This window comes from Carassius auratus, unplaced genomic scaffold (genome assembly GCF_003368295.1).
Source record: "Carassius auratus strain Wakin unplaced genomic scaffold, ASM336829v1 scaf_tig00029391, whole genome shotgun sequence".
Lineage (NCBI taxonomy): Eukaryota > Metazoa > Chordata > Actinopteri > Cypriniformes > Cyprinidae > Carassius > Carassius auratus.
Window position 1 is genome coordinate 8,749 of NW_020525764.1, and position 27,192 is coordinate 35,940.

Genomic DNA, 27,192 nt, shown 5'->3' on the forward strand with positions numbered 1-27,192 from the left:
ACTGTCTGACATTCTGTTTATTTTGTAACAGTGCTAGAAAAATTTATAACTAAACCTGTGCTCTGCCTCTGCAATATAGCTTAAAAATTTGAATTTGTTTCCCAGTTCCTGTCTGTTTTAACATTTCATGTTTTACATTCTTTCTTTCTGTAAACATACATTTAAGAACGTTTTATGAATGTGCAGTTCTAACTACATTTTTGATGTCGTTTTTGTATTTCGACACAAATTCAAGTCTACATTAAATAAAAGTCTGTGGGTTGGCTTCATTCTATATTTGCTATTAATATATATGTATATATATATATATATATATATATATATATATATATATATATATATATATATATATATATATATATAATTATTATTATTATTTATTTATTTTTGTATTTAATAACTCTAGCCAGTCATAACTCTAGCCAGTTGTTTAAGCCTGAAAAAGGTTGGTGTGGGTTTCGATTAAAATGCTAATCAGTTGCTCAGGGGCTGTTTATAATAATTATATTTTGAGATTAAAAATACAAACCTAACTTGGTCAACCCTTACGTCTCCAATAGCCTTTCAATGTCGTTGTGATCATGATCATAATCCCAGTCCATAACCAATTAAGTTTGAACAAGACGTCACGCCTCTGTACTTTAAATCCGGAAGACACGCCCACAGCGAACTTGTGCACCGGCGGCACAAAGCGATTGGCCAAGGCGCGCTGTCAATCACGGATCTCTGCCGTTCCTTCTGTTCCGCAAACGAGACTTTACACAGATGTGTTTCAGGCGAGATCAGTTGAGGCGGTGGGACTTCGTTCGCGCAGCGGGATCAACTTCTTTCCGAGGGTCTACCGTCTCCTACTCGGTCTCCTTGAGTTCAATGTAACAGACATCGTAAGCAGCATAGGTCAAGGTGATCGGGGAGTTACTTTGTGATAGAATTGAACATATTTAGTCGGGGTTATAAACGCAGAAGAAAATGCCTGTAGCTTCTCTCCTGCCTTTCACAGCCACTCCGAATAGGAAGTCCGCCAGCCCGACCTCCTTCAGGCTCACGGAGAAATTCATCCTGCTTTTAGTGTTCAGCGGCTTCATCACCCTGTGTTTCGGAGCTATCTTCTTCTTGCCTGATTCGTCAAAGCTGCTCAGCGGAGTTTTCTTCCGCTCGTCCTCGGTGGAGGCAGAGACGCGCACAGGTACGGTCAGTGACACCAGCACCGGCACGGGCAAGGATGAGAAGATCCTGGCCAAGATCAGAAAAGACCACGAAAAGGCGCTGATTGAGGCCAAGGACACCCTACAGAAACGTCCGGACGAGATCAAGCAGGACATCAACAGCGACAAAGAGAAACTTGCTCTAAACGGACAGGGGAAAGGATCGAAAGGTGACAGTTTGCCGTTCCTTCAGTACATGCGGCCGCCTGGAGCAACAGGGCACGAGCCCGCCGATCCGGACGTTAAAGCGAAAAGAGCCAAGATAAAAGAGGTATTTTATGTTTTTATTAGATGTTCTCCTGTGGTTTGCCCAGACTCTCGAAGGAAATCACCTCAGATATTGTTGTGAAAATAACTTTCCCCTTGTAACTTAGTAACTAACCAAGTGCTGTTATTAATATTCGTTTATTGTCACTAACTTACTAACGTTAGTGGCTAGAGGGCAAAATGATATTAGTGTTGACAGAGTCAATTTCAGGAAGCGTCTCCCTATCAGGAAAATGCAGCGTTGTAATAAGATAGATAAGTAACGCAGACGTGTTGTTGTCGAACCTGTATGATCAGACAGCTCGGTTGATGGACGAGAAACTCCTGTCGCTCACAGAAGAATGCGCGCTCATTCATTCTGTCGGTCATTCATTTGTTCAAAACTGCCCGACAGTATTTTAGTCAGTATTACCCCCTTTGTGCTTCCTGTTGTCAGTATTTAGTCAACATTAATCCGTAACCCCCACCCCACCATCCCAGTCAATTTTCACTATATTTCAGAAAGCAGTGCCTGTCAGTACGTTCTTCAGACAGTGTTCCTCTCTCTTCAGTCTGCACTGCCTCTGTTTCACTCAGCTTTCACTGTTTTTTAGTTTTGTAGTACTTTAGACAGTGATGCCTTCTTTTTCAGTTCGTATTGCCTCTCAGTGTTGCAATCTGTGTACCCTGTTTATCGTACTCCTGTCAGTATTGAGTTGCCTTTATATTTCTTTAGCATTTCAGTCAATATTAGCTATAGCTAGGATTGTTTCCTGTATTTCAGTCTGTATTTACATGGTTTTCAGACCGCTTTTTTCAGTTCATATTTTAGGTATTTTTTTCAATATTTATGTAATTCTTCAGTCCTTGTTTCATTTTATGTTTATTTTTTCAGTGTTACTTGTATTTCCGTCTGTATTGAGCTGATTGTCAGTACTTTAGCCTGTATTTTCAGTCAGTATTTCTGCATGTATTTTTCAGTCAGTACCTATTTTAATTAGTAAGACTGCCTATATTTCAGGATAAGTATAAAACTCTGTATTCATGTCCCTCTTTTTCAGTGTTTCAAGTTAGTGCTCATATTTCCATTAACATTTGTCTATATTTCAATATCTGTTTCCTATGTCCCCCTAATCAGCATTGCCTACATTCCTGTCAGCATTCCCTGTTTTTTAGTCAATATATATCCTTGTATTCCTGCATGTTTTAATTTCTATTCCCTGTATGTCAAGCTGATCAGTCATAACTGAGCTAGAGGTTTTTACGTAAGGGCAACATTTTTGTAAATTATGTAAACTGGGCAAATTATATCATACGTTTTCAGTATCATGGTCCTGATATGTTAACAGTAGTGACAATACTAGTAAGCCAAAACCTATCTTATGAATATTGCAGAGAGGCTCAGTAACTTATGCTGATATTCACTATGTATATAACAGAATCCCAAATTCTGAAGTACTAGTAATAATGTAAAATATATATCAAATATTGGCCAATAACCTATATAGTGGTACTATATTAAGTGCATCCCTAATTAATGACATCTCATTCATGTTTTCCCTAAGTAATTATTCACAAATCAAAATTTTGTTTGGAACATTGTCTTTTTTTTAAATTACATTAGCAAAGTACACCAAAATTGTAGGCTAATTGATATCACTGTTGATTATATTCTGTATTTTACCAGAGATAGCCTTGAAAACTACAGTAATAACTAGTAATATTTTTGGTTGTACGTATAGCAGTAGAGATGCCTCGATCAGGTTGAGTAGAGCTCATCTGGTCTCAATGTCTTGGTTGAGATGACCTGTTAAAGAGTTAACTTTGAGCTTGTAAATGAGCATGAACAAGGCTGTCATATCTTGTTTCTGTCAGGATGGTGCATTTAGAGCATGTCAGGCCAGTCTAATAATCCCTCAGTACGAGTCGAATGTAGACCTTGCATCAGCTTGATAAAATTAAATTTGCTATTGATTGAGACTCAGTTATTCCCATTTGAATCAGGCAAGTCAAGAGTAAAGATGCAGATAACAACTGACAGTATGGCAAAGCTTTAAAATCGCCTTTCAGCTGGTATTGACCTTGTGTCCTTGCTTTTTTTTTATGTAAGCAAATGGCTGGTTTCTGGAAATCCTCCTAGTTTATCCTCCACTGTGAGTCACTACGTTTCAGTTTCAGTTATTTGCATAAGGAAATGGTGTCTGTGGTCCTATGGTGGCCTTCAAATTTACATTGTGTCACTTTGTAATGCTCGTTTGAGACTAAAACTTGTTTGCCCTACTGTTTCTTTTTGCTGGAGGGCTCGCTTTTGCTCATGGAGTTTGAGTATGTTCAAGCATGTGACACAAAGGCGATTCCAGTCACAATTTATCTTAATGGCTAACAGTGGAAAACTTGTTGATAATACGGTTGCTCCTCAGATTTAGTCAGCCGGAGTTGGATGACTTTTAATGCCAGGATTAAACCGTTATAAAGTTAAGCACATTAGTGCATGCGGAATCCTCCACATTCCTCTCCAAGACTATTGGTGTTCTTGCAGATTTGACAAGTCCCTCATCTCTCCTGATAATGCAGCGGCTCAGCATGAGAACAGTGATAATTCACCCCTGAACAGCGGGATTTCATCCATTGATCGCTGGCATGACGCAAACAAACAGTCACAGCTGGACTCTGTGGGGTCTCACTTGTCAGACGCGGCTGCAGGCACTCTGTCTCGCCCTGCCAGACACTCTGACCTTTGAAGAGCTGAATTGCCTCAGAAAATAAATTGATCTCAAGGTTATGAAGTAAAAATGGTTGTGTGAGTTTTTTTTTTTTTTTTTTGCTTTCATAATTAAAAGCTGAAACTCCTAAAAATCTATAGGTCACAGTAACATATGTAGGGTTGACTCTCTGCATTTTGAAACTCTGCAATCTCCATCACCTGCTTTTAAATGGAGCGGTATTTATGACACTGAACCGTAGTTCACTGATAAGCTATGCAATATAGATATAGCTGTCAGTGAACTATGGCTTTGTGTAGTAAATGCCACTCCATTTGAAAGCAGGTGATGGAGATTTACTACTAATTAGGGCTGCACAATTAAATTTCTAATCGCGATTACAATTATGGATGCCAAAATTAGCATATTTTTCGGACTATAAGTCGCACCTAAGTATAAAGCACTATTCGGACGGGACTAGTTTTCTAAACTACGTTTGAGTTTCGATTCTTACCACCTTACATCGGCGATTTTCATGTACCAGTTCGTATTTTAAAATATCGTACATATTTTAACGTTTTATAAGTTGCAAAATTAAAATATAATACCAAAATTGATTAGATATGTTTTACATGTCCAAGCAAAAACTTTTTTAAGATTATAATTTAAATGCTGTTATTTTCTAAATGAATCTAGGCATAAGGGTCGGACACTTGAGATTGTGTTTTCATCATGATACTGCCTGATAACTGTAGCAAAATGCAGTGTGAATTTCAAAATTCATTCTGAACCAAATGTACAGCAGAAGGGTTGCAAAAATGGTGATTTAAATATATTTTTATGTTACTTAAATCAAATGCATTGACACTTACATGCAAGACATTGCATTTTCATTTAATTTGGGTAATACAATTTAATTTTAACTTTAAAGCATTAAAATTGTTTTTAATTTACATATTAAAACTAGAAAATAGCAAATGTAAATTATTGAATTTTCATTTTGCACTAAATGTTGCACATATGAAAAAATTTCAAAATAATTTAAATACAGAAATACATTGCCATTTTACATATTGCATTGTAAATTTGCATATTACATTTCAAAAGGAATTTTGCTACCCATATGCTTCCATAAAGTACAGCACTCTTTGTCATTCATACTACATAATAATTTTTTGTTTATGGCTTCTCACCTGCACCTGTAATGCTCTTTCTTGAGCGTGACTGCTGCAGGAAGTGCTAGCAGGACACATCACACACCCATCTGGGCTCTGAGCTCCTCTCATTCATTATAGATGACAGAACTCTCTGGTCGCTCAGACCTCATTCCTCTCACCATTAATTATGCACAGTTCAAGCTAATAAGAGAAATAAATTCTCATTGAGACATTCACAGGTTATCTGTGTTTGGTGTGATGTAGTAAAAATGTATACAAATGAAACTTTAAATGTACATATGGTAAAAGAAAAAGAGAGTGATGGATTCAAACTAGTGGGCATTTAGAAAAAGTGGAAGGTTCATAACTCATACGGGGTGCTTAAAGCTTTTTTTTTTTGCTTGTCAGATTATACAGTGTAACTTAGTTCTTGGATGAAAGGCAGACTGTGACATCAGTTTGTACTTTTACACATTTATTTGATTTAATCGTTGCATGCCACATGAACTGCTCCAAAACTACTGATTCTGCTCTGGCACAGAGCATGGCACTTACTTTTTTTTCCAAGGTGCACATGTAAGTTTAAACATTTTTGAAGTGCATTAAAAAAAAATGTAGGTGCACAATGATAATTGATCAAATAATGTGTAGCTGTAATAAGAAGATTATTGTGTCGATACTAGTCAAATCTGTTGAGTAATTGTGTCAGGGCAGCCAAGAAAGATGCTAGAAATGTTTCAGTTGATTTAAATGGCAGATAAAGATAATCGTGTAAAAAAAATACTACCAAAATATTAAGGAGGAAAAAATAATTTATGCATATTGCAGGTCAGGAGTTTTAATTATAAACAAGCTGAAAATACACAATGCTTTAAGTTTGAAATGTTCTGTTTGATTATTGCTGGCTGCTCATTCAAACAGAAAAGCAGGATAAAATATGCACTGTGACAACTGTCTACACCATATTGCAATATAATCACAATAAAGTGAACATGATTAATCAACAGTCAATCATAAACAATCACTTAAATGTGCTGTATTCATTGATTGCAAACTGCTCTGAAACCGCAAGTATGGATCTTGACGCAACAGCACTGTATTTTTACTTAAAAATGCAGCGTTCATAAGTAGGGATGCTCATTTCGATTAATTTTCCTGACCGACAACCGCCGCTCGTTAATCGATTATTAACCGTTAACTGATAAGATTATAATATTGAATTGGCATTAAATACAAATAAGATTGACGCGTATCTGTGACCCTTTAAAAAAATACAAACATTTTTTTTATATATAAAAGGGTTTATTTTAACGTGCAAACAGCAGCAGCATACAGAACCGGTTTCAGTTAAAATTTCCACGCACCTGCAGCATTTCTGACAATGAGAGAAAAATAGAATAAAAAATTTACAAATAAAAAACGCAATAGGCCTACACTAAATATATTTTTTAAACTTAAATAATTAACAAATTAAGATGACAAAGAGAAAACACTGAATCCGTTTGAATGAAGCTTTCAAAAACCGGGATTTTTTTCTTTAGACTAAGATTTTTCGTTAAATAAAAATAGCAGCCCTACCTCAACTCCTTGTCTAATTTTTATTTAAAAAAAAGCAACATATCAATGTGTGATGTGGGGTCAGTCTGGAGCGCAGCTTGTTGACAGTTAGACCCGCGGCAGAAAACACCCTCTCCGATGGGACCGTTGTACCGGGAATACACTGGTAACGTCTCGCTAGTGGCCAGCTTCGGGAAGCGCCTTTCATTTGCTTTCCACCAGTCAAGATGATTAATATCCAGAGAAGGAGGATCATCTCTCATATAGATGTCAACCTCTGCTTCTGGATAATCAGTGCGTTATCTTCTCAGATCACCGTGCATCGCATCTTCTCCCTGATAACATGGAGGGCAGTGTTTGTTGCCCTTCATCACTCGAAGCGCGTGGGTGTTTGCTTCGTAAATCGTACTTGTGCTACTGCTGTATTTTAATACGGCGCCGCATAATTTACAGGTAACATCGTCGCCCTTTCTGTTAAAATGATCCCACACAGTGCTTCTTTTCGCTCGCTTCATTTTGCTTCCCTTGCTCGGGTGCCGACGCGCTCCGTGAGTTAATAAATATAAGCTATATAGTAGGCTATTTTATTTGTAAACCATGCAGCAAACTAAAAAAAAAAAAAAAAAAAAAAACTTAAAAAAACGTTTTAAACCGTTTAACTGATAGTATTAATCGGTCAAAATGTTTACTTTCGGTTAACGGTTAAACGGTCAATATGAGCATCCCTATTCATAAGGAAATCATAGCCTTTTGAATTTTAATAATAACATTAGATTTAATATTGGAAAGAACACTTTTTTTTTTTTTTTTTTATGCCATTCCTGTTTTTTTCCCCTAATTTAAGACCTCTTAATCTGAAACAGTATTTAAAGTGACCCTATTATGGTTAATGAAAGGTTCATATTTTGGTTTTGGGAGTCCCCAACAACAGGTCGATATGCATTCAAGGTAAAAAAACACAAACAAACAAAAAAAACTTTCATTGTCTTATAATATGCATATTTTATTTTAATTTTTTTACCCTACTTGCTCAATGACTCTCAAACGATTCGCTCAACGATACATTTTTCCAAACCCCACCTTTGCGTGATTCTAAGCGGCGGTGATTGGTCTCATTTTCATTTCATCATGCCTATAATGCCTGATCAAGAAATCATTTGTGAATGAAGTGCTGCTTTGTACGGTGTTACCAGGGAAACCATTTTTTTACTGCCCCAAAAGCGGCACCTAGTGACATAGAATTAACTTTCATTTATATTCGGACCAAAGCGTGTCTGTGGGCGGGCATTATGCTAATGTTTCATGTTCAAGTCAACATGAAACGAAAGCGAATTCCTTGTATGTGTAAACATACCTGGCAATAAAAGCTCATTCTGATTTTGATTCTGAAACAGCTTGGGATTGGTTTTAAAAATGACACATTTCAATTATTCAGAGTCGACTCTTTCGTTTTAAAGACATTAACATTATACACGTTGCACTTTCAGATTGAAAATTTTGCAGGATGTTTTCACTCACTTACAGCTGTGTAACATACTGCATGGAAGGTAATTCTATTCCAAAATCTATAATGGGGCACTTTAAGACATTTGTTATACAAATTAGAATACCTTATCAGTGGATGCCCATTTTCCACAAGTTGATATGATTCTTTATGGTCTGGCTCTTAATGAAAATCTTTAACATACTTTATTTAAAAGTTCTCAGTGGTAGTGTAAAAACACTCTTTTTAACACTCCGCCCCTCTTTTTAACACTCCGCCCAGAACAGACTGTAAACTTCAGTCGTGAAACTTACTAACTAGCATTAGGAAGGGTGATTTGCAAAGATTCATAAAAAAACCCCTTATACTCACTTCTTCTGAAGATGAGGCTGGATCACAAATTATTCACACAAACTTAATTGCATTTAGGCAGTTTAGGGATCAGTGAAATTAGTGTCAGAATAAACAAGCAAACAACTCAGTGTGCAGTTGACTTTAGGAAAATAAATATATCTGGTAGCTCTGAAGGCTCTGTAATATTGTAATTGTTCCCATGTTACAATGACAATACTTAGAATGGGCTTTGAGTATCATTGGCTATTTTTGGCTCTGGAGTTATTTTTATTTTTTTATTTTTTTGTGCAAGCATCTGGACACGCAACATGAAAAGCTTCCAACATCTCTTTTGTATCTGATGTTTTTTTCCTTTCGGTCACATCTTTTATACCAGGACTGTTTGTTTTCTCTCTATCATATAGTGACTTTCCTCCCGAAAGCTGAAGTGCTTGGATACTAAATAATTCAGCTGACTTTCTTTTATTTTACCACTTCTGAATAAGGCATGCTCTTAGAGGTAGAATCTACTGATGGAGAGGAAAGCGAGATCTTTCAGTCTTTCGGTCCTCCACAACATTCCTGCACCCTTTTACAACTACTGCTGTGATCCGTGTGGGTTGTCTGGAGACCTAAGCCAGCCTTTGGATTATTTGGGTCAATCTCGCTTTAGCCAACCGACCTTAGGTATTGAGAAATGTAATGGATGCCCCGAGCAATAGCTCAGCTGCTGCAGGCACAGTTAGTCTCCAGCCAGATTTGTCTTTTTCACTCAAATTTTTGGCTAGAATATTTTCTCCAGTGGTCAGAATTCTGGATCATTGTTAAATTATGTTTTTTTTTTAGGATAATGGATAGTGAGAAAGAAAGAAGAATCCAAAATTCAACACACAAGCAGTGTTAACTTAAATGGCTTGAAATGGTATATCTGATCTGTTGCTACAATCCATGATGTTTTGCTTTTGTGTGTCTGTGTCTCTTCTACGCTAAAGCACAGATCAGATTTGGCAGATTAAAATGCATGTGGAACGGGTAACACAAGGGAGTTTTGGTTAGTGTTTTCAGCAAGCGTTGGGACACTTGAGCTACAGTTGTGATTGCTTTGTTTTCCAGTAATTGAATTCTCCAAAATCAGAGTCCAATGCTGATTAGAAGAGCAATAAACATCTGCCCAGACAAGCATGCATTGATCAGGAGATGCATGAGAACAGTGAATCAATGAGATCAATAATAATTGAACATGAAATAATCAACAATGCATTTTAGTTTCGATTAGTTGAGTCTTGGCTGAATGATCTTTGTCAGTGAAACATGCTTTCCATGCATTGACTTGAATGTTTTATTAAGTGTCAATCGTGGCAGTTTTTCATTAATAAACTATAAATACTTCATAATTACATGTAGTGCATGCAGTCTAATCAAACATATTTACTTTTTTCAATAAACCTTGATTAGAACTTTAAATCATATGCTACACAAGTAATAATATTTAGGTTTATAACTTCACTTTATTTATAGGACAGTTGATTTGTTGCTCAGAAGTGAGAGAGAGTGTGCGTGCTAACATTTGGGTTGTGGTTTGGTAACTCTTTAATCTGTTTTGCTGGTTTGAAACTAAAAATAAATCTTTGTGTGTGTGATTTACTACTGTTCAAAAGTTTGAATGTTTTTGAAAATAAAGTTTCAAATGCTCACCAAAGCTGCATTTTTAGTTGATCAAAAATGCAAGTTATGCCTTTCTATTTTAATACTATTTGTTAATTTTTTCCTGTTTCAGCTGCAATGACTCACATGATCCTTCAGACATCATTCTAATATGTTCATTTGGTGCTCAAGAAAACATTTCTTATTATCATCAGTGTTTAAATATTCTTTTATGAATAAAAAGTTCAAAACAGCATTTATTTGGAACGGACAACATCTCATACTATAATGTTTTGGAGAATTGGTGGCTTATTTTTATGAATTTCTGCGATGTCATTTGTCATTAGAAATATCTGTACTGTCACGATTTACTGCATCCCTGTTGAACAAACATGAATTTCTTTTAAAAAAACGTCCCAAACTTTTGAACGGGTCAGTGCCAGACCATAACCTTTTGGTTCACTGTGTGTCACTTCCCCTCAGTGATATCCGTATTAAAATGTGAAACATCTCTGAAGCATATCAGCACTTAATCCATTTCCTGTCTTTACTTCTTACAGCAAATTTGAGTAGGTTTTATGACTGCACAATTCATTTTCATTGAACCATAAAAAGCACATGAATCAATAAAGTGCATATCTATTAAGAAAGTGTTATTTGAAGCATCGGCACTAGGAAAAGTTTCCTTTTGATTTTACTACAGGGTTCTTAGACATTAATTTCATTTAAATATTTGTTCTTGGTGGTTTTATTGCACTTGCTCAGCCTGTTAATCAAATAATGGATGTCACTGCCTCGTATTGGAAGGCAGGGGAAAATTGATTATCCTTTCACAAAGTCTTCATTACGTTGCTACATGTCAGCTGAGGAGGGATGAGCAAAATGAAAGTGCAGGGACCGTCACAAGGATCAAATCTTGTTGCTGTGTTTTCCAACACTAATAAAAAGGTCATGTCAATATGTGTCGTGGCGGTTTTATATCACTCTTGTCTAAGAGCTGTTGAGAATATGTAAAGGATTGCCTAGTATTCATCGCAGTGATAGTTGATACCGACGCATTCATAAGTCCATACGAGTCTATACGGTTTCAAAAGGTGTATTACTGTAAAACTGGTCGATGTACAAAAAAAGAAAAAAAGAAAATCCCTCAGACCTGCAAAAGCACAGACAGGGCACAGTCTGTCATGTATCTTGCTGGTTTTTGCTGTGAAAGCCTGTGGATTCTATGAAACTTTTAGACTGTCTGCCCTCTTTTTTCAATCCTGAAGCCAAAAGGATAAAGCAGAAAGATTGATTTTTTTTTCTCCCTTCACTCATTCTGAGAGGTTTTTCTTTTTGTGGGTCAGAGATCCTGAAAGCCGACTTCTACAGGTCTACCTCCATTTTATGACAACACATCAGGTTTAACAGTGGTGTAAATTTGAGACTTGAAATCGTAGCTCGGGTGCCTTAGGCTTATATTGAAAATTACAAGCACATTTTCTCTAGTTTAATTATAGTTGGTAACAGCTTCTCTCAGCTTGCGAAGAGAATTGCGATCGAAACACAATATGCCTTTTTAATGTTTTATGAATGTGGCTTAATGATGCCAGGCAGGGCATGATCTCAGTCACATGCAAAATACACTTGTTCTATTTGTTAATTCATGTAATAATTTGTCTAAAAATGTTCTCTCCCATGTGCCATTCCAAACTTGTATGCTTGTCTTACTTCCATGGGTCACATATGAGGACTGTCATAAAAAAGCCATAAAAACATCATAAAACTAGTCCATGTGACCAAATCCTGAAGTCAAATCGTAGCTTTATGATATTTAAACTTGAAAATCTTAATTTCTACCCTTGCTATACTTGACATGTTTATTGGAGAAGTTGGAGTGTCTGATTCATAAACAAATCCTTCTTTTGAGTGAATATTTTCAAAGAATCTGTTGATCCAGCACACAAAACTGGTCTGAATGATTTATTCATAATGAATTAGACTGATCTGTCTTTTAATATTTTCGGGCTGTTTGTAACACAAGGCTGTCATATGACTCCAGAAAATTAGTGCACAAGTTATGTGGACCACTTATATGGTTTCCATTCACTGTAATTGCATGAAAACGAGCATCCAGACCATTATTCTGTTGTCGTGTTCTACAGAGGAGAAAGTTTTGAAAGCACACACATGAGAAAATGACACCATTTCCTTTTTTGACTGAACCAGTCTTTAAGTAAATATTGCATCAAGTAATCATTCAAGACAAATACACACTCCGTAATAAAATGAGCCGAGAAACCTTACAAACAATAAAATTAAGATGCAAATGAAGTAAACGGTGTACTTAGTATTCAAGAACACGTTCAGAGATGGAGAATAATAGAATTTAATCAGATGTTTATTAAAAGTGAGGGTGGTTGAAAATATTGGCAGGACAAGAACAAATCTGAATAATATCCTTACTGTTGAGTCCTGTTTGCATCATATTTGCAATGGGAGTGTATTTCTTTTAGTTTAATAAGATAAATTAATAAAATGTTTATTTTACTTATAATCAATATTGAATATATATATATATATATATATATATATATATATATATATATATATATATATATATATATATATATATATATATATATATATATATATATATATATATATATATATATATATATATATATATATATTTCCAAAGGGGTTACTAAACCTTCTGGAGCTATGCAGCCGAGAACAATGAAAGTTGTTTTTTTTTTTTTTTTTTTTTCAGCCTCAATTTTTTGATTAATTTTAGGGTTAGCATGTTAGTCATCATGTTAAACTGCAAGCTCTAATGCACAGATCCAATCTTTGACAAATCAGATTCAGTTTTGTACCTGTTTGCGTTCACTTAAAACAAAATTATCGTGTTTGTGTTAATGCACCACAACAGGCTTTTTGAGCAAGAAGTGCGTTTTTCCATTCGTCACACTCCGCCGCATTAGAGAGTGTTTGACATCCCTAGACGCCACACTTCTTTAGAGACATAAATTTGTCCATTCATCCTACAATTTGAGAAAGCGTTTTATTAGGGAGCATTGAGTGGCTTGGTAGCGGAGGAGGACGCACCTCTCGGCACGCTGTTGGCCGGTCGCCACGATTCCACTCTCATTCAGAGAGCCAGGCAAATGGCTGTAACTTAACTCTGCCTCCCTGTTTTCAGCTGCGGGACTGGGCTGTCTCTGGAGAGTGGGTTTTGGCAGTGGATCAATGGCTCTGTGTGCCTGAGATGGAGATAGAGAGCATGTGTGGTAGCGTGAGCCAGGCTAGCCAGAGAGGCACATGTCCACCCTCTTGAGCTGCACCTGTTCTCTGGCATGCCGACTGCAGGTGCTCCTCGGGCGTTCGTGGATGGGTTGTTACTGTTTGTTTTATTTTCTTTCGTGGTGTCTAGTTCAGGTGTTTTGCCTATGCACACAAATGTGTACAGCGGGTCATTGACCTCAGGAGCTTCACTTGGCAGTCAATGATTGGCCTTCATCATGCTGATAATGTACACAGGTGTCAGATGGCAGGGTTTTTTCATTGGTAGACAACCGTAATATGCAAATTCATAGCATTCACCCCTAAACACTCAGTTTAACTGGGAAATATTTAGAGGTCTGGCATGGTGTGATCTGATTAGCTGGGAAGAAAACCCTCTGTTTTTTGATGTTGTTGAGAGAAAAAAAAAAAGAACAGTAAAACTGAAATGTATCTTGTCTCATGTAATTGCTCAAGCAGTGTTTGAACCGCAGAAAGATGTCAGAAAAAACAGCTTGGAAGCAATGTCACATAACATTGCATTTACCTCAGAAAAGCCATTCCTCAGTCTGTAATTTGGCTCCAAAAAAGCGATATTATCCACCCGATCTCATGACAAAAACATACCTGTGGGAACTTTTTTTGCAAAAAAAGTACATATCACTACAGTTTCCTACAGCAATGAATAGTAAAACAACTAGCACTTGTAGGCTAAATAAGGGCCCTATGATATCCATTTAAATATTTCTAAATTCCATTTTTTCCATTTCAGTTTTTCTGGATTCTGATTCATTTATTTTATTTTTTTTTTCAATTTAAATTTTTCTCGACTCCTTTTTAATAGATAAATTACATTTTATTAATCAAAAAGCATGTCTAATTAATTAAAATCATGAAACTTATACATTTTCACATCAGTTATTACAAGTTTTACAAAAATGACATGGCCCTATTAATTTTTTTTTCTTCTTCTCAGAAATCAATAATAATTTCTCATAAGTAGCCTTATGAATTTTTTTCCTCAGAAATTCTGGCGTGTATTTACATTTTTCTGGTTATCCAATTAAGGCATAACACATGAAGTTCATTTAACTTTATATACTTTATTTAACTATATATATATATATATATATATATATATATATATATATATATATATATATATATATATATATATATATATATATATATATATATATATATATATAAACTTTTTTTATTATTACAGCCATTGTTTAAATCTTTACATTTCAACATTGAATTAGAGTATAAACAGAATTATATCAAAAGTTGATAGAAAATGCCTTCTATACAATTTGTATGTTTAGGCTATATACAACTCAGTTTTTATTTGTGTTATTGTATGTATTTGATTAATTGTTTAATTAAACTTAGTTTTCAGCTAAACTAAAACTTTAATTTCTGATTTTGTGTTGCATTAATTTTGTAGAACTCTGTGTTCTTTTTACTTTTAGATCCGCATTTCTATGATGTAGCATTTTAAATGCCTCTACTTAGGGCTGGGCGATATATCTAACGATGATCATGCGCATCTAAATGGAGCGGCATTTAATAGACAGAGCCGTAGATCACTGACAAGCTATGCAATATCGTGTTTATTATCCCAGATGAATCGCCTTCGATAATGAACACGATATCGCGTAGCTTGTCGGTGACCTATGGCTCTAGTAAATGCGACTCCATTTAAAGGAGGTGATGGCTAGTTAGTGCTAATCACGGATCCAGATTAACTGACTAGATGCGCATGATCATATTGTTAGATATATTGCCCACCCTACCTCTAATAATCTCAGTTAATTCGTTTCAGAACAGTTCAAATGATTGTTGCTAAGTACAGTATAATCTTTTTTTTTTTTTTGTCTGAGTCTCTTGCATGAATGCTCTGCTTCAGATCCTGTTGGTTGTTGCTTAACTCAAGTTTTGGATTCGTCATGTTGCATGACCTAAACTTCTGAGGTTTTGTTGTCAGACAGATGCATTATAGATCACAGACTGATTCAGTTCTGCTGTAGAATCTCCTAATGTGACTTTGATATTGTTGAGATCTCAATACCCTTTAATGCCCTAAGCGATCGGGAGGTTTTGTTTTAAATAAAGTGAGACTGCTGTGTTGTTTGAAGGGAGCGATATTCCCTTAGATGCTGTGCCTTCCAGTGTGGAAGACAGACAATATTAAATCTAAGAAATGTCTGCAGATCCTCTTATAGAGTGACGTGATGCAGTGATAAAGAAGAATCTGACTGGTTAGGTTCAAGCCTTGCAACAGATTTATGAGCTAGGAAGTTTTATTATTCAAAGTCTGGATATAAGATCTTAATGCTCAATATATGTGGATTTAACTATTGAGTGAACTGAGGAACATTTACAGTTCATTTTATATAGGGGTGTGCCAAACTTATTGTAAATTTTATTATTCGACCAATATATAATTTTTGGGCATTTTTAAATTCTCAACATCGGCTGATAAATTTTTACTGTTTGAATAAAACGTTTTGGAAGCTTTTATTTTGACAGCAACAGGTCTTTTATTTTTACAGCGTTAAGAACGCCAGCACCTCAGTGCAGATGCAAATTAAATTAAATATGAATTTTTTAAATAGAAAGACTAAAATAGTATTTTCTTTTAAAACATACTCCAGTAATCTTGAATTCATTTTTGGACTGTAGCTATATAGAATTAACCTTAATACAATAATTTGATATTTATTTGAGAAAAGATTCCCAGTATGTTTTTGCTTTGATTTTTTTATTTTTTTACATTTTAATTTATTTTTGTTTCATTTTAATTTATACAAATATAAGAGTAGAAAAAGCTGCTAAAGTATAAATCTGTTTATTTTATAGATTTATTTATCAAGTTCAAATATATTTAAAAGTGCTTGGATTATTATAAATTTTGTAATTAATTATAATTTTGTAAATGTGTAAAATCTATATTTCATTGCAGCAAGTGTTATGCATGTTATTGTTTATGAATTAAATAGTGTGATTTCATATATATCAGCTTTATATCCGCCATCAGTCATCCTTCTCTATAAGAAATCAGAAGTGGCATCAGTCTTGAAAAAATAAAATAAAGTGTAAAAAAAATCCATATTGATTGACCCCTAGTAAAAATCAATGATACGATCCGTAGGTTTGCCTGAATGACTAGTAGACTAATCTTTTAAGAAGGGTTTCCCTGACCCTGATCGGACGTGATTCTACATAACATGCTGTTTCATTGAGAAACTGATAGATGAAGAAGAAAGTAAGTTTAAAAGGCTGTTGGCTGACCATTGTGGCCCAATCCCTAGTCTTTTCGAATCCTCCCAAAGCACAAATGTGTTTTACTGCTGTAACATCTGATGTCAAGGTGGAGTAGAGTCTTATCGTCACACCCACTGACTGAGTGACACATCAAGCTCCTGACTGCTTCAGCCTCAAGGCCTTGTCGTCGGAGAAGGCATTTCATCTTCTGTTTCAGTGCAGCATGACTGTCATTTCAGAAACAGCCGTTATGTGAATGACTAAATTTTCAGCTTGACACCCGTAGCCTGCAATGTTGGCATAATTATGTCTCCACATGTTTGAGATCTGCTGCTGGAGTGTCATTACTATTGCTGTTTACAGTAGTGTTTCTGGTGCCGTAAGGGAAGTGAAATTACAGGCGTGTCTGAATCGAAACCGTCTCAGATAGTTACAGCATTGTGCATGTGCTGCATTTGGAGGCTTCATCCTTTGATACAGCTTAGGGATGATCATTTTCTAAAGTTTTGTTAGTTTTTTTTTATTTTTATTATTATACATTAATGAAACTTTTTTTTTTTTTAATGAGCTTGTTTATATGATTGAACACTTCATGTCAACATTTGCCTAATTTTCATTTTATCCTTTCATCCGACATAAGCTGCAGCTGTAAAGGTCATCGGAGTAAGAGATAAAAAAAAGCCATTTAATCCTTTTACTAATTTATTTATCATTATTTTCTGAATAAATTAGAACTACCTATGAATTAGCATTTTCTCATTTAAAACCACTTCAAATCATTTAAAATTGCATTGTTACTTTATAATTAATAATTATAAATACATTTAATAAATATAATAAAATATATTACATAATTATAGCAACACATTTCAATAATAATAATATTATGATTTAGTATTACATATTTTTGTCTGTATGATGTTGTAATTGTTAAACATATATTATTTAACACAATATGAAGTATTACTCCCATTTAATATTTTGTTCACTATATTTAAATACATTTGGGTTTTACATGCATATATATATATATATATATATAGATATATATATATATATATATATATATATATATATATATATATATATATATATATATATATATATATATATATATTTTTTTTTATTATTATTTTATTCATTATCATTTTTTGCATTAAATATTTCAGAAACTGACACTGTTTTAGTAAATCAAATTTTTATTTACAGAGAAACGGCTGATTACTCCTTCATGCAAGCAAGCCAAGATTGTGTGTTTGTGACGCAGACATGACCTGACATGAAGTGCTCAAGCTACAGTACACACTTTCACTTTGAATGGCTAATTAACTGATCACTGAATGCTTTTGTGCTGACGCTGACTAATCGATAAGCTTAATTGATTAAATGAATGGTGATTTATTGATCATGATCATCTTTAAGTTATCCAGCTTCAAAACAAAACCCAGAGCGAGCGTTCTTTACAAAAAACACTGAAGAGGTGTCAAACATACCGTAGATCTCTTGTTTAGTGACCTATCAAAGTCACCCAGATAATGAGCGTTGAGCAGGATCAATCATTAGTGTGTGTGCTGTGCTCACACTGCTGCCTGAGCTTGGAACTCTTAATGGCTCCTCTGTGTTGATATTGAATGTTTTGACATGTATCATGGGACCGTTGAGTTGGCTGCTTATCAAAACTGTGTTTCCATCTCTTCCTTTAGGCTGTGTGCAAACATGCTAACCTGTGGCTTCCTGTTGCAGGCTGTCACGAGCGTAATGGGGTTTTGTGTGCATGTTTGCATGATTGCGTGGCATCCCGTTTGTTTGTGTAACTGAACCTTTAGTCAACATTTGCCTAATTTTCATTCTATTATTTCACCCATCATAAGCTGTAGCTGTAAAGGTCATCTGAGTAAGAGATAAAAAAAAGACCCATCCTTTGTTAAATTATGATTAACACTTTGTGTAGTAGAGGCTTTTGTTCTGTTATGAACAACAGTTTATTTTATTACACTTGTAGTATTTATTAATGTTTTGAGCTAATTGTGTTTTTTATGTTCAGTTTTAGTATTCTTTATTATTATTATTATTATTATTATTTATTTTACTTATTTGTATTTTTAGAATTTGGTTCAGTTAGTTCAAAAGGTAACATTTCTGATATTTATTCTATAATGTCGCAAGCTTGAATTTAGCTGGATGCTAACATTTGCATGCAAACGGTTTACCACACCTGCTGCGTTTCATATCATATCTTATGCAAAAATTATACAAAACAATTAAATATGTCGCCTAAGGATTTCGACAGGCAGGAGACAATTTAGTAATGTTTAAATGCAATGTTGTGTGTTGAAAATGCAGTTCTAAAGACGCTTATCACGTCCTTCCTTCTGTGTGAACTCTGCTGCTGACTAGGTAGTTATAGACCGTCTTATCAAATTTGCCTTGTCATGTACTTATGAGGGCTCCCTACTGAATACTAACTCTTCACAGCACTGCATATTCCCTCACCACTGGAAAACGACATCAGGAAAATGACTGTTTCATTCTGATAATGTCTTCTCCTTGAAGGAGGCTGGATAACGGCAGCACATTGTCACAATTAACAGTGGGAATCTTTGGATTTTTTTTAAGCTCTGTCTTTTTAAGTTGGTGACGTCTCAATTACAGAATCATGGCATATTGTGTACTGTAGGTGACGAATGGTCAGGAGAAAAAACTGAAAAATAATTCTGCTGAAAATTATTCTGAAGCTGCATTTCTTGTCAATTGTTGTGGTTAATGATACTAAAATACAAGAAGGCATATTTGCAAGAACGAGAACAACTAGGGGAAAACAGAAAAACAGACTTCCTCTCTTTGTTGTAAAGCGCAAGAGAAAAGGAAACCTAAAATGCACAAATCTGCTTTAACATGCATCACAGGGAGATTGTGTAATGTCAGGGCTTTCCAAGAGAAACGGATGTCTACCATTCATGGAAAACGGGGAATGATATAATTGTGATTTATGGGCCTATAGAAAGGTCATGGAAATATTTCCAAATCTTAAAGTCATGGAGTAGTTTTATTTTTATTTTCCCTAGTTGTAATTAACATGATTAAATGTACTGTAAGTGAATAAATTTGACTGAATCCAAACTCAAGGGGAAGTCGTGGCCTAGTGGTTCGAGAGTTTGACTCCTAACCCTAGGGTTGTGGGTTCGAATCTCGGCCCGGCAATACCATGACTTTCACTTTCACATTGATGCGTACCTCTCCCGTCTCAGTGCGTGCACTCAACCGCTGTAGCGCGCAGCGACACTATGTTAGCGTTTAGCTTAGCACCATTCATTCCTTAGGATCCAACAGGGATGAATTTAGAAGCTACCAAACACTCCCATGTTTTCCCTATTTAAAGATGGTTACTTGAGTAAGTATGGTGACACAAAATAAACAGTGGTGATTTCCTGAGCGGATAAAAATGATGACTATAATGTACTGCGGAAGAGCACTTTGCAGGACTATGCAGCACTTTGACCTCTACGCAGTAATATCACTCTTTCAGGAGTGATGATATTACTGCACCGAGGTCAGTGTGCTGCGAAGTGCTCTTCTGCCATACATTATAGTTATCATTTTTTATCCGCTTAGAAAATCGCTGTGTTTAATTTTGTTACCATACTTACAGTACTCGGGTAACTACTCATGTAACCCTCTTTAACTAGGGAAAACATGGAAGTGTTTGGTGGCTTCTAAAGTCATCCCTGTTTGGATCCTAAGGAATGAATGGTGCTAAGCTAAACGCTAACATAGTGCCGCTCTGCGCTATAGCGGTTGAGTGCACACACTGAGACGGGAGAGGTACGTATCAACTCGTCTAAGTTGAGGGAAGAACTTAGTGGAATATGGAAAATAGTGCCGTTTTCCTTTAAGTGGTAATGTATAATTTAGATTTTTGCTGCATGATGTGTATATTTTAGGTCCATGGCATTAGAAAATTAGCAAAAACCAATTTCTTTGCAAAAGAAAAAAATGTAAAACCTAATTAATATAGCTTGTTTCCAGTACATTACAGGCAGGGTTTTCTGTTAGTCAGTCCCACAGCAGTGGCGCCTGCATATCTCAGGCCTTGAGGTCAAGTAAACATTCTCATTTTTACAGGAAGTACCTTTTCACTTAGTTTTCCCGAAAGGAAGCAGGAGCATCTCTTTCTGTTTCAAATCTGGCTTGGTTTTTGTTTGTTTACCTCAATCACACCACCATCATGTTTCAAATACTTTTTCTCATTTACCAAGGTGCTGTTTTTCTTGGAAAACACCATTGTTCTTCCCTCCTCAGCGATGGCTGCCAAGGCCACACGTGGCACTGACTAGGAAATGAAGAATATGCTTTGGTGTGAAGGATAGAGGTACTATTGCATGCGGCTCCTCCAGCGATTCACATAAATAGTGCAGAGCCTATTCAGAGGCCGTTTGGGTAAGCTCGACCAGTCGATGAATGGAGCCTGCGTTTCTGTCGCCGAGCTGCCACAGCCACAGGATTTCAAACACAGCACCACCAAGGGAGTAAACAATGAGTTGTAAATGAGAGTAAAGCCGCGTGCCTGCTGGGAACAGATTGCACGTGTTGAGAGAAGGGATGAAGATCTTACCAACGATAAGCTGCTGAAGATTCTGCCACTGTGAGAAGGTTGGAGCGGGCAGAGGAGGAGACAGACTCCAGTTCCTAATCCTAATTCTCTCAGTAGCTGACACACAATCCCTCTGATACTCTCTCTTGTGACTGTGCTGGTTGTAATTAAGGGACCAGAACCTCTTCAGGAGTTTGAAAGCAGATTTGAATGACGCTTATAGGGCTGGTTATTTTGCTTGCGAGTCAAATGAGTTGACTCGTGAAATGTTACATCTGAAGTAGAGGATTCTTTTGTTAGGACGAATGCAAGTTGACGGTTTTTGTGGTGTTCTGCTTCGCTCGAACCAATTTTTCAAGTGCAGACTTGATGGCCAGGTGGGCCTGATTAGATTTTTATGCTAGACGGGTTTACCTGATGTGCTCGGCGGTTTTGATTGTACAGACATTTGAGGAAGACAGATGCCTTGTTGTCAGGTTCTGTAATGAAAAGACATTCATCTTAATGACAACCACATAACACTCTGATAAGCTCTGAGAAGATTTTGGCTTTTTAGCAGGACTGTCATTTAAATAATTACATTTACCGTTTACATCATTTTTAATTGATTTTATTAAATTGCATCAATCTACCTTTATAGAAAAAAAATCTACTTCTCATATATTGCAGTAAAAAATAAATATATATATATATATATATTTATATATATATATATATATATATATATATATTTAAATGAGCAAATGTTTATAGACATTTTCAAAAGCATTTATATTATTTTAAATCTGATTTGCTCTTTAGATTCCTTGAAATATTTCTCATATAAATTATTTTAACTAGACCGTATACTGTATCATCCAGTTTTATTTGATATTGCATTCAGCTGTGAGCTTAAGGAGTTAGACAAAATGTTTTTTTTTTTTTTTTTTTATTCTAATTTATTTTATGCAGCATACTATATATATATTTAGACAAAAAAAATGTATTTTATCTAATATATATATGTTTGTTTTTATCTTCTATATTTTAAATAATTTATAAATGTAAATGTGTTATTTATAAATTAATTTTCTACAATTTTTAGATTACGTATTTTATAGAATGTTTTGAACATTTTCCAGAAATGATTTTTCTTAATTTATATATATTTTTTTTTACAAATCAGTTTCAAGCACACACACATACATACATACATATATATATACACACACACACACACACACACACACACGTTTCAGGGCTGAAAACATTGCAACTTTTTGGTTTGAGAGTTTCAATGGATTTCCCTCTCTCTGCCTTGAGTCTGATGTCAGTAAACATTAACCAGACTCAATATCTGGCATTGATCCGACTGGATGCTTAGACACAAACACACTGTGCGGCCATGCAAAGCAGTGCACAGCTCCAGAGAAACAGTGGAGCTGTCGATGCTTGTTCTGGGAACCTGCACCGATCCATGACTGTGAACTCGTTGTTTTGAAGTCTTAAATGGTTTACACTACTGTTCCGGACAGGGAAAAAGCACAGTCAGCATGCAGTGGTCCCTGGTGGTCTAAGGAATAAAAAAAGAGGCATATTAAGGGGTGTTACGATGAGAGATGAAGGGTTTGGGAATGGGCAGGCGGGTACAGTAGAGGCTGAATATGCAGTGTTTGCGGGCAGCTGTTCAAATAGAAAAAGAAAGTCTGAGTGGGAGAACTTAAAATTAACATGCAGAAGATAAAAGGCAGACAGTATATGAAGAGTGGGTGATGAATTTTACCCAGCGCTGAGATTGTGACCGTTTCAGTTTTAGCACTGGTGCTTCTGCTAGTGTGCTGATTGCAGAGCACTTTCTCTCTTTCTCTCACCCTTTATAGAGTCCAAAATACAAAACCACTTTTTGCTGCCATTTCATTCTGTCAGGATCACAGTCCATTTTCCTTTTCCCCCTCGCTTTCTGTTTGACCTAAAACCTGGCTTTTTCTGATCCCTTCTCGGATCCCATTTACCCTCCTCCACCCATGCCAGTCCCATTTCCTCTCCATTTTCGTTAAGACAGGAAGCACGAGTCATTTCTCCCCGCAAATGGAACAGTGTTCGGTGTACGGAATTGAAAACATCATAACAGGGTATATGATTAGTAAGGTTAATCTATAACTAGTTAATCTGTAAATTAAATTATAAATCAGTTTGTATGTGTGTGTGTATGTGTGTGTGATCCGTCCCCGGTCAGTCAGACCTCACGCTTGTTTCAGCCGCTGAAGATTGTCTGAGGTTCTGTACTGTTTGCACCATGTTCTGACCCTTTGTACACCGTCACCACAGTAATCGCATGTGGGCCATAACCTTGTTGCTCGTTGACGTCACTGGCGCCCGCTGCCGTCTCCGAGACGGGAATCGCTCAGCCGGAGCGCTGCAGACAGATGGCAGGCACATTTAAACATGATAGGATTACACTGGACATATTAGAATTTTCAGGTATTAAAATCCTCCTGAAAAAGCAATTTTGATAAAGCAGAATCAGCACTTGGATTTAAACTGATTTATGTTGTAGACACGTTAGACTAGGTGACTTTTTCACACAATAAACAAGTCATAACGGTTACAGATCATTTCAGTTATGTGACCAAAAAAAAAAAAAAAAGCTTAAAAATTTCACTGATTCTGATTCACTGAAAATCCATAGTATTATATCCTTATTTTATTTGCTTATTTGTAACCATTTTGTTTTTATTAAATTAAATAAACAAAAAATAATTTTTATTTCATAGTTTAAGTTTGCATTCAGCATAAAATTGCTTATGTACAGTACATAGTCATGAACAGCCAGAAAGGTTAATGCACTAAATGCTAATTTACTAGTACTTTGCATTCCCTGTTTACATTTTTTTTTTTTTGATTTTACATTATTTCAGTTTTTATTTTAATTGTAGTCCAAATGTAAGGTTTTTTATCAATTTAGGTTTAATTTATTTTTAGTTTTACTCTAGTTATTTTAGTGTTTCAACTTATTTTATTAAATCGTCATATTTATTTATTTATTTATTTATTTATTTATGCGCACACACACACACACACACACACAAATCAGAAAACAAAATTAATACATATATATATATATATATATATATATATATATATATATATATATATATATATATATATATATATACATATACATATATACATATATACATATACATATATATATATATATATATATATATATATATATATATATATATATATATATATATAAAATTATAATTTATTTATTTATTATTATTACTTTTTCCAGTTAACAAATGTTTTCAGTAGTTTTATGTAACCATAATAACCCTGTGCTCAATCAAATTAATATAATCAATTAAAATACCTATATTAATCAAATAAAATACCTGTATTTCTTTTTGTGTTTTCGGCTGTAGATTCAGCAGTGCAGGATTACTGGTAAGAAAGTAAATACTGCTTGTGTTCATCTTCTCCACCAGTTGGAGGCCTTCATGACATCTTTGTCTATCTGCTTATCTCCAGCCTGGAGTCCTCAGCTAAAGACATTTGTTTCCACTTCTTTTATCTTTTCTTTTTCACTCAGTATGTTGAGTGTTGAGTGGCTGTCTTTGAAAGCAAAGAGAGTTACATGATTAGAACACACTTAAAGTTAGGCCAGCGGTCGATAAACTGATCTAATTTGACTGGAGCCAGTTGGCTGGTATTGGGAGGCTGTGCCGAGGCTGCAAATGACTTTATCCAGTCCGAAGAGTGTGTATGTGTGTGTCAAGAGCTTTATTTTTTTTCCTCTCTCTTTGGTGCTGTCTGACGCTCTCCAGGGAGAACAGCAGGTCTGTCTTCTTGACCTGCTAACTGACACCCCTGGGGAGAGCGAGTTTTACTTGGTCTAAAAACACTTTCCTGTGAGTTTTAGAAAGGGTTAGCTGGAGGTGGATTACTTAAAACACACAGATTACTGAGGATATTTGATCCTTCTCTAGTCATTGTTTCTCTGGGATCATCAGCGCCGTCCTGTCACAGTGAAAAATGAGTTCTGCGTATTTCTGCTTATCTTTGTTTCCTCTACACCACACATCATTAGTAAATAACGCAGCTGCTTTTCGCCTTCCGCTTAATAAATTAAGAGTTTTAGGTAAACAAAAATGCCAAAAAATAAAATGGTAACAAGTTTTTTGTTGTTGTTTATTGTGTTTTTGAAATATTGCAGCCATTTATCCAGTGATTTAGCCTACGCAATTTTGGTTTGCTCTTTTCTTATAAAATGTCTTGCTTTTGAAAATTATAGAAAAAAAGTGAACATGGAAAGCTGCTTTAATGGCATTTCAGATGTTCTTAAAAATGCTCACAACAATAATTAACAAAAGGCTCAAACACTGTTTTGTAAGCTTAAAACACATTGCACAAATATGTCATTTTATATCTGTAATTTTATGCACAAATAAATGCTGAACATCTTGCTTTTTTTTCTTTTGCTTTAACAACGTGTGCTTTGCATTTTTAATTACAGTTATGCAACATGATTTAAAAGGATATATAAATTAATATATAACCTTTGTGTCTGAAACTGCGTTTTATATGAGTCCCAGTTCACCTCTCCAGGAATATAAAAACTCTCATATTAAATGCCTCTTGCAGACAAACATGTCAATCAAAGAAGTCAATCATTGATTGAAAACCTGTTGCTTTGTCAGCATTAAAGGGAAAGCATGCAAACAGACTCTCATGATCCGTGTTTCATTGAAGAGCGAAGAAGAGTTGAAGAGTGTTTGAAATGCAGGTCTTAGGAAAATGTCACGTAATGTCATGACTAATAATGAGGCAGAACCTTCTCATTGGATAAGGCCATGCAATCTCATGAATAATTATTACACTCCTGTAGTGCATGCAAACATCCTGTCATGTTCACTCAAGGTTAAGTTTAAATTTAGAAGATAAAGTTACTAAATTAAAATGAATGGTTAATTAAAATGAATTCATATTGTATAATTATATAATTAATGACTTAAAGAGGTTTTAAATTTGCTGGCAGAAAAACCAAAATGTTGATATGGCTTAATTTGATGATTCAGCTTTAAAAGGCCATGATTTCATGAAATAAACATGAGCGCTGCACAGGTGCTCTGTGTATTGCTATTACTGGGGAATATATTTCTGCCATCCCGGAAGTGCCACCTGCTGGCAGAAAATGAATGTGCATTTTAAATAAGCTTGTTGTTTTTGTTCAGACCAATGCAAAAATTGCCCAATGATTTTATCCTGCAAACACGCAAAGCTGTAAATGTGAACTTTTGTGTGTGTGTTGTGTGTGTGTGTGTGTCTGTGTGTGAGAAAACTTGTATCTGGACAAAAGTATCTGAAGCAAAAGCATCTGATCAAAAGCATTTCGACTGTTAATTTAATCAAATAATTGAATGCTATTGATCCTTGATTAGCCCAGTGACCTGTATGTTAATTGTTGACAAATTCATTTTAATTTTTGTTCTGTGATTTCTGTGTGGTTTTACCTTTGCTCTGAAAAAATTTACCAAAATTCACAAGGCTAACCTCTTCATCTCTTACTCTGTCCTCAGATGATGCAGTTTTCTTGGGACAATTACAAGCGCTACGCCTGGGGCTCCAACGAACTGCGTCCCGTCTCTAAGCAAGGCCACTCCAGCAATTTGTTTGGTGAGTGTCTGCCTAGAGTGTCTCTCTGACCATGAAACTATGATTCGTGCACGTACAGCTTCACGTCCCAACATTAAAT

General features: G+C 35.4%; 1 protein-coding gene across 1 annotated transcript; it reads left to right on the top strand.

Moving 5' to 3' along the window:
- Positions 1-581: 581 nt before the first annotated feature.
- On the top strand, positions 582-27,192 carry LOC113079829 (mannosyl-oligosaccharide 1,2-alpha-mannosidase IA-like). The gene is made up of 3 exons (XM_026252052.1): positions 582-903; positions 1,001-1,476; positions 27,017-27,192. The coding sequence occupies exons 1-3, from the start codon at positions 582-584 to the stop codon at positions 27,140-27,142; spliced, it is 924 nt and encodes a 307-aa protein (XP_026107837.1). The 3' UTR covers positions 27,143-27,192.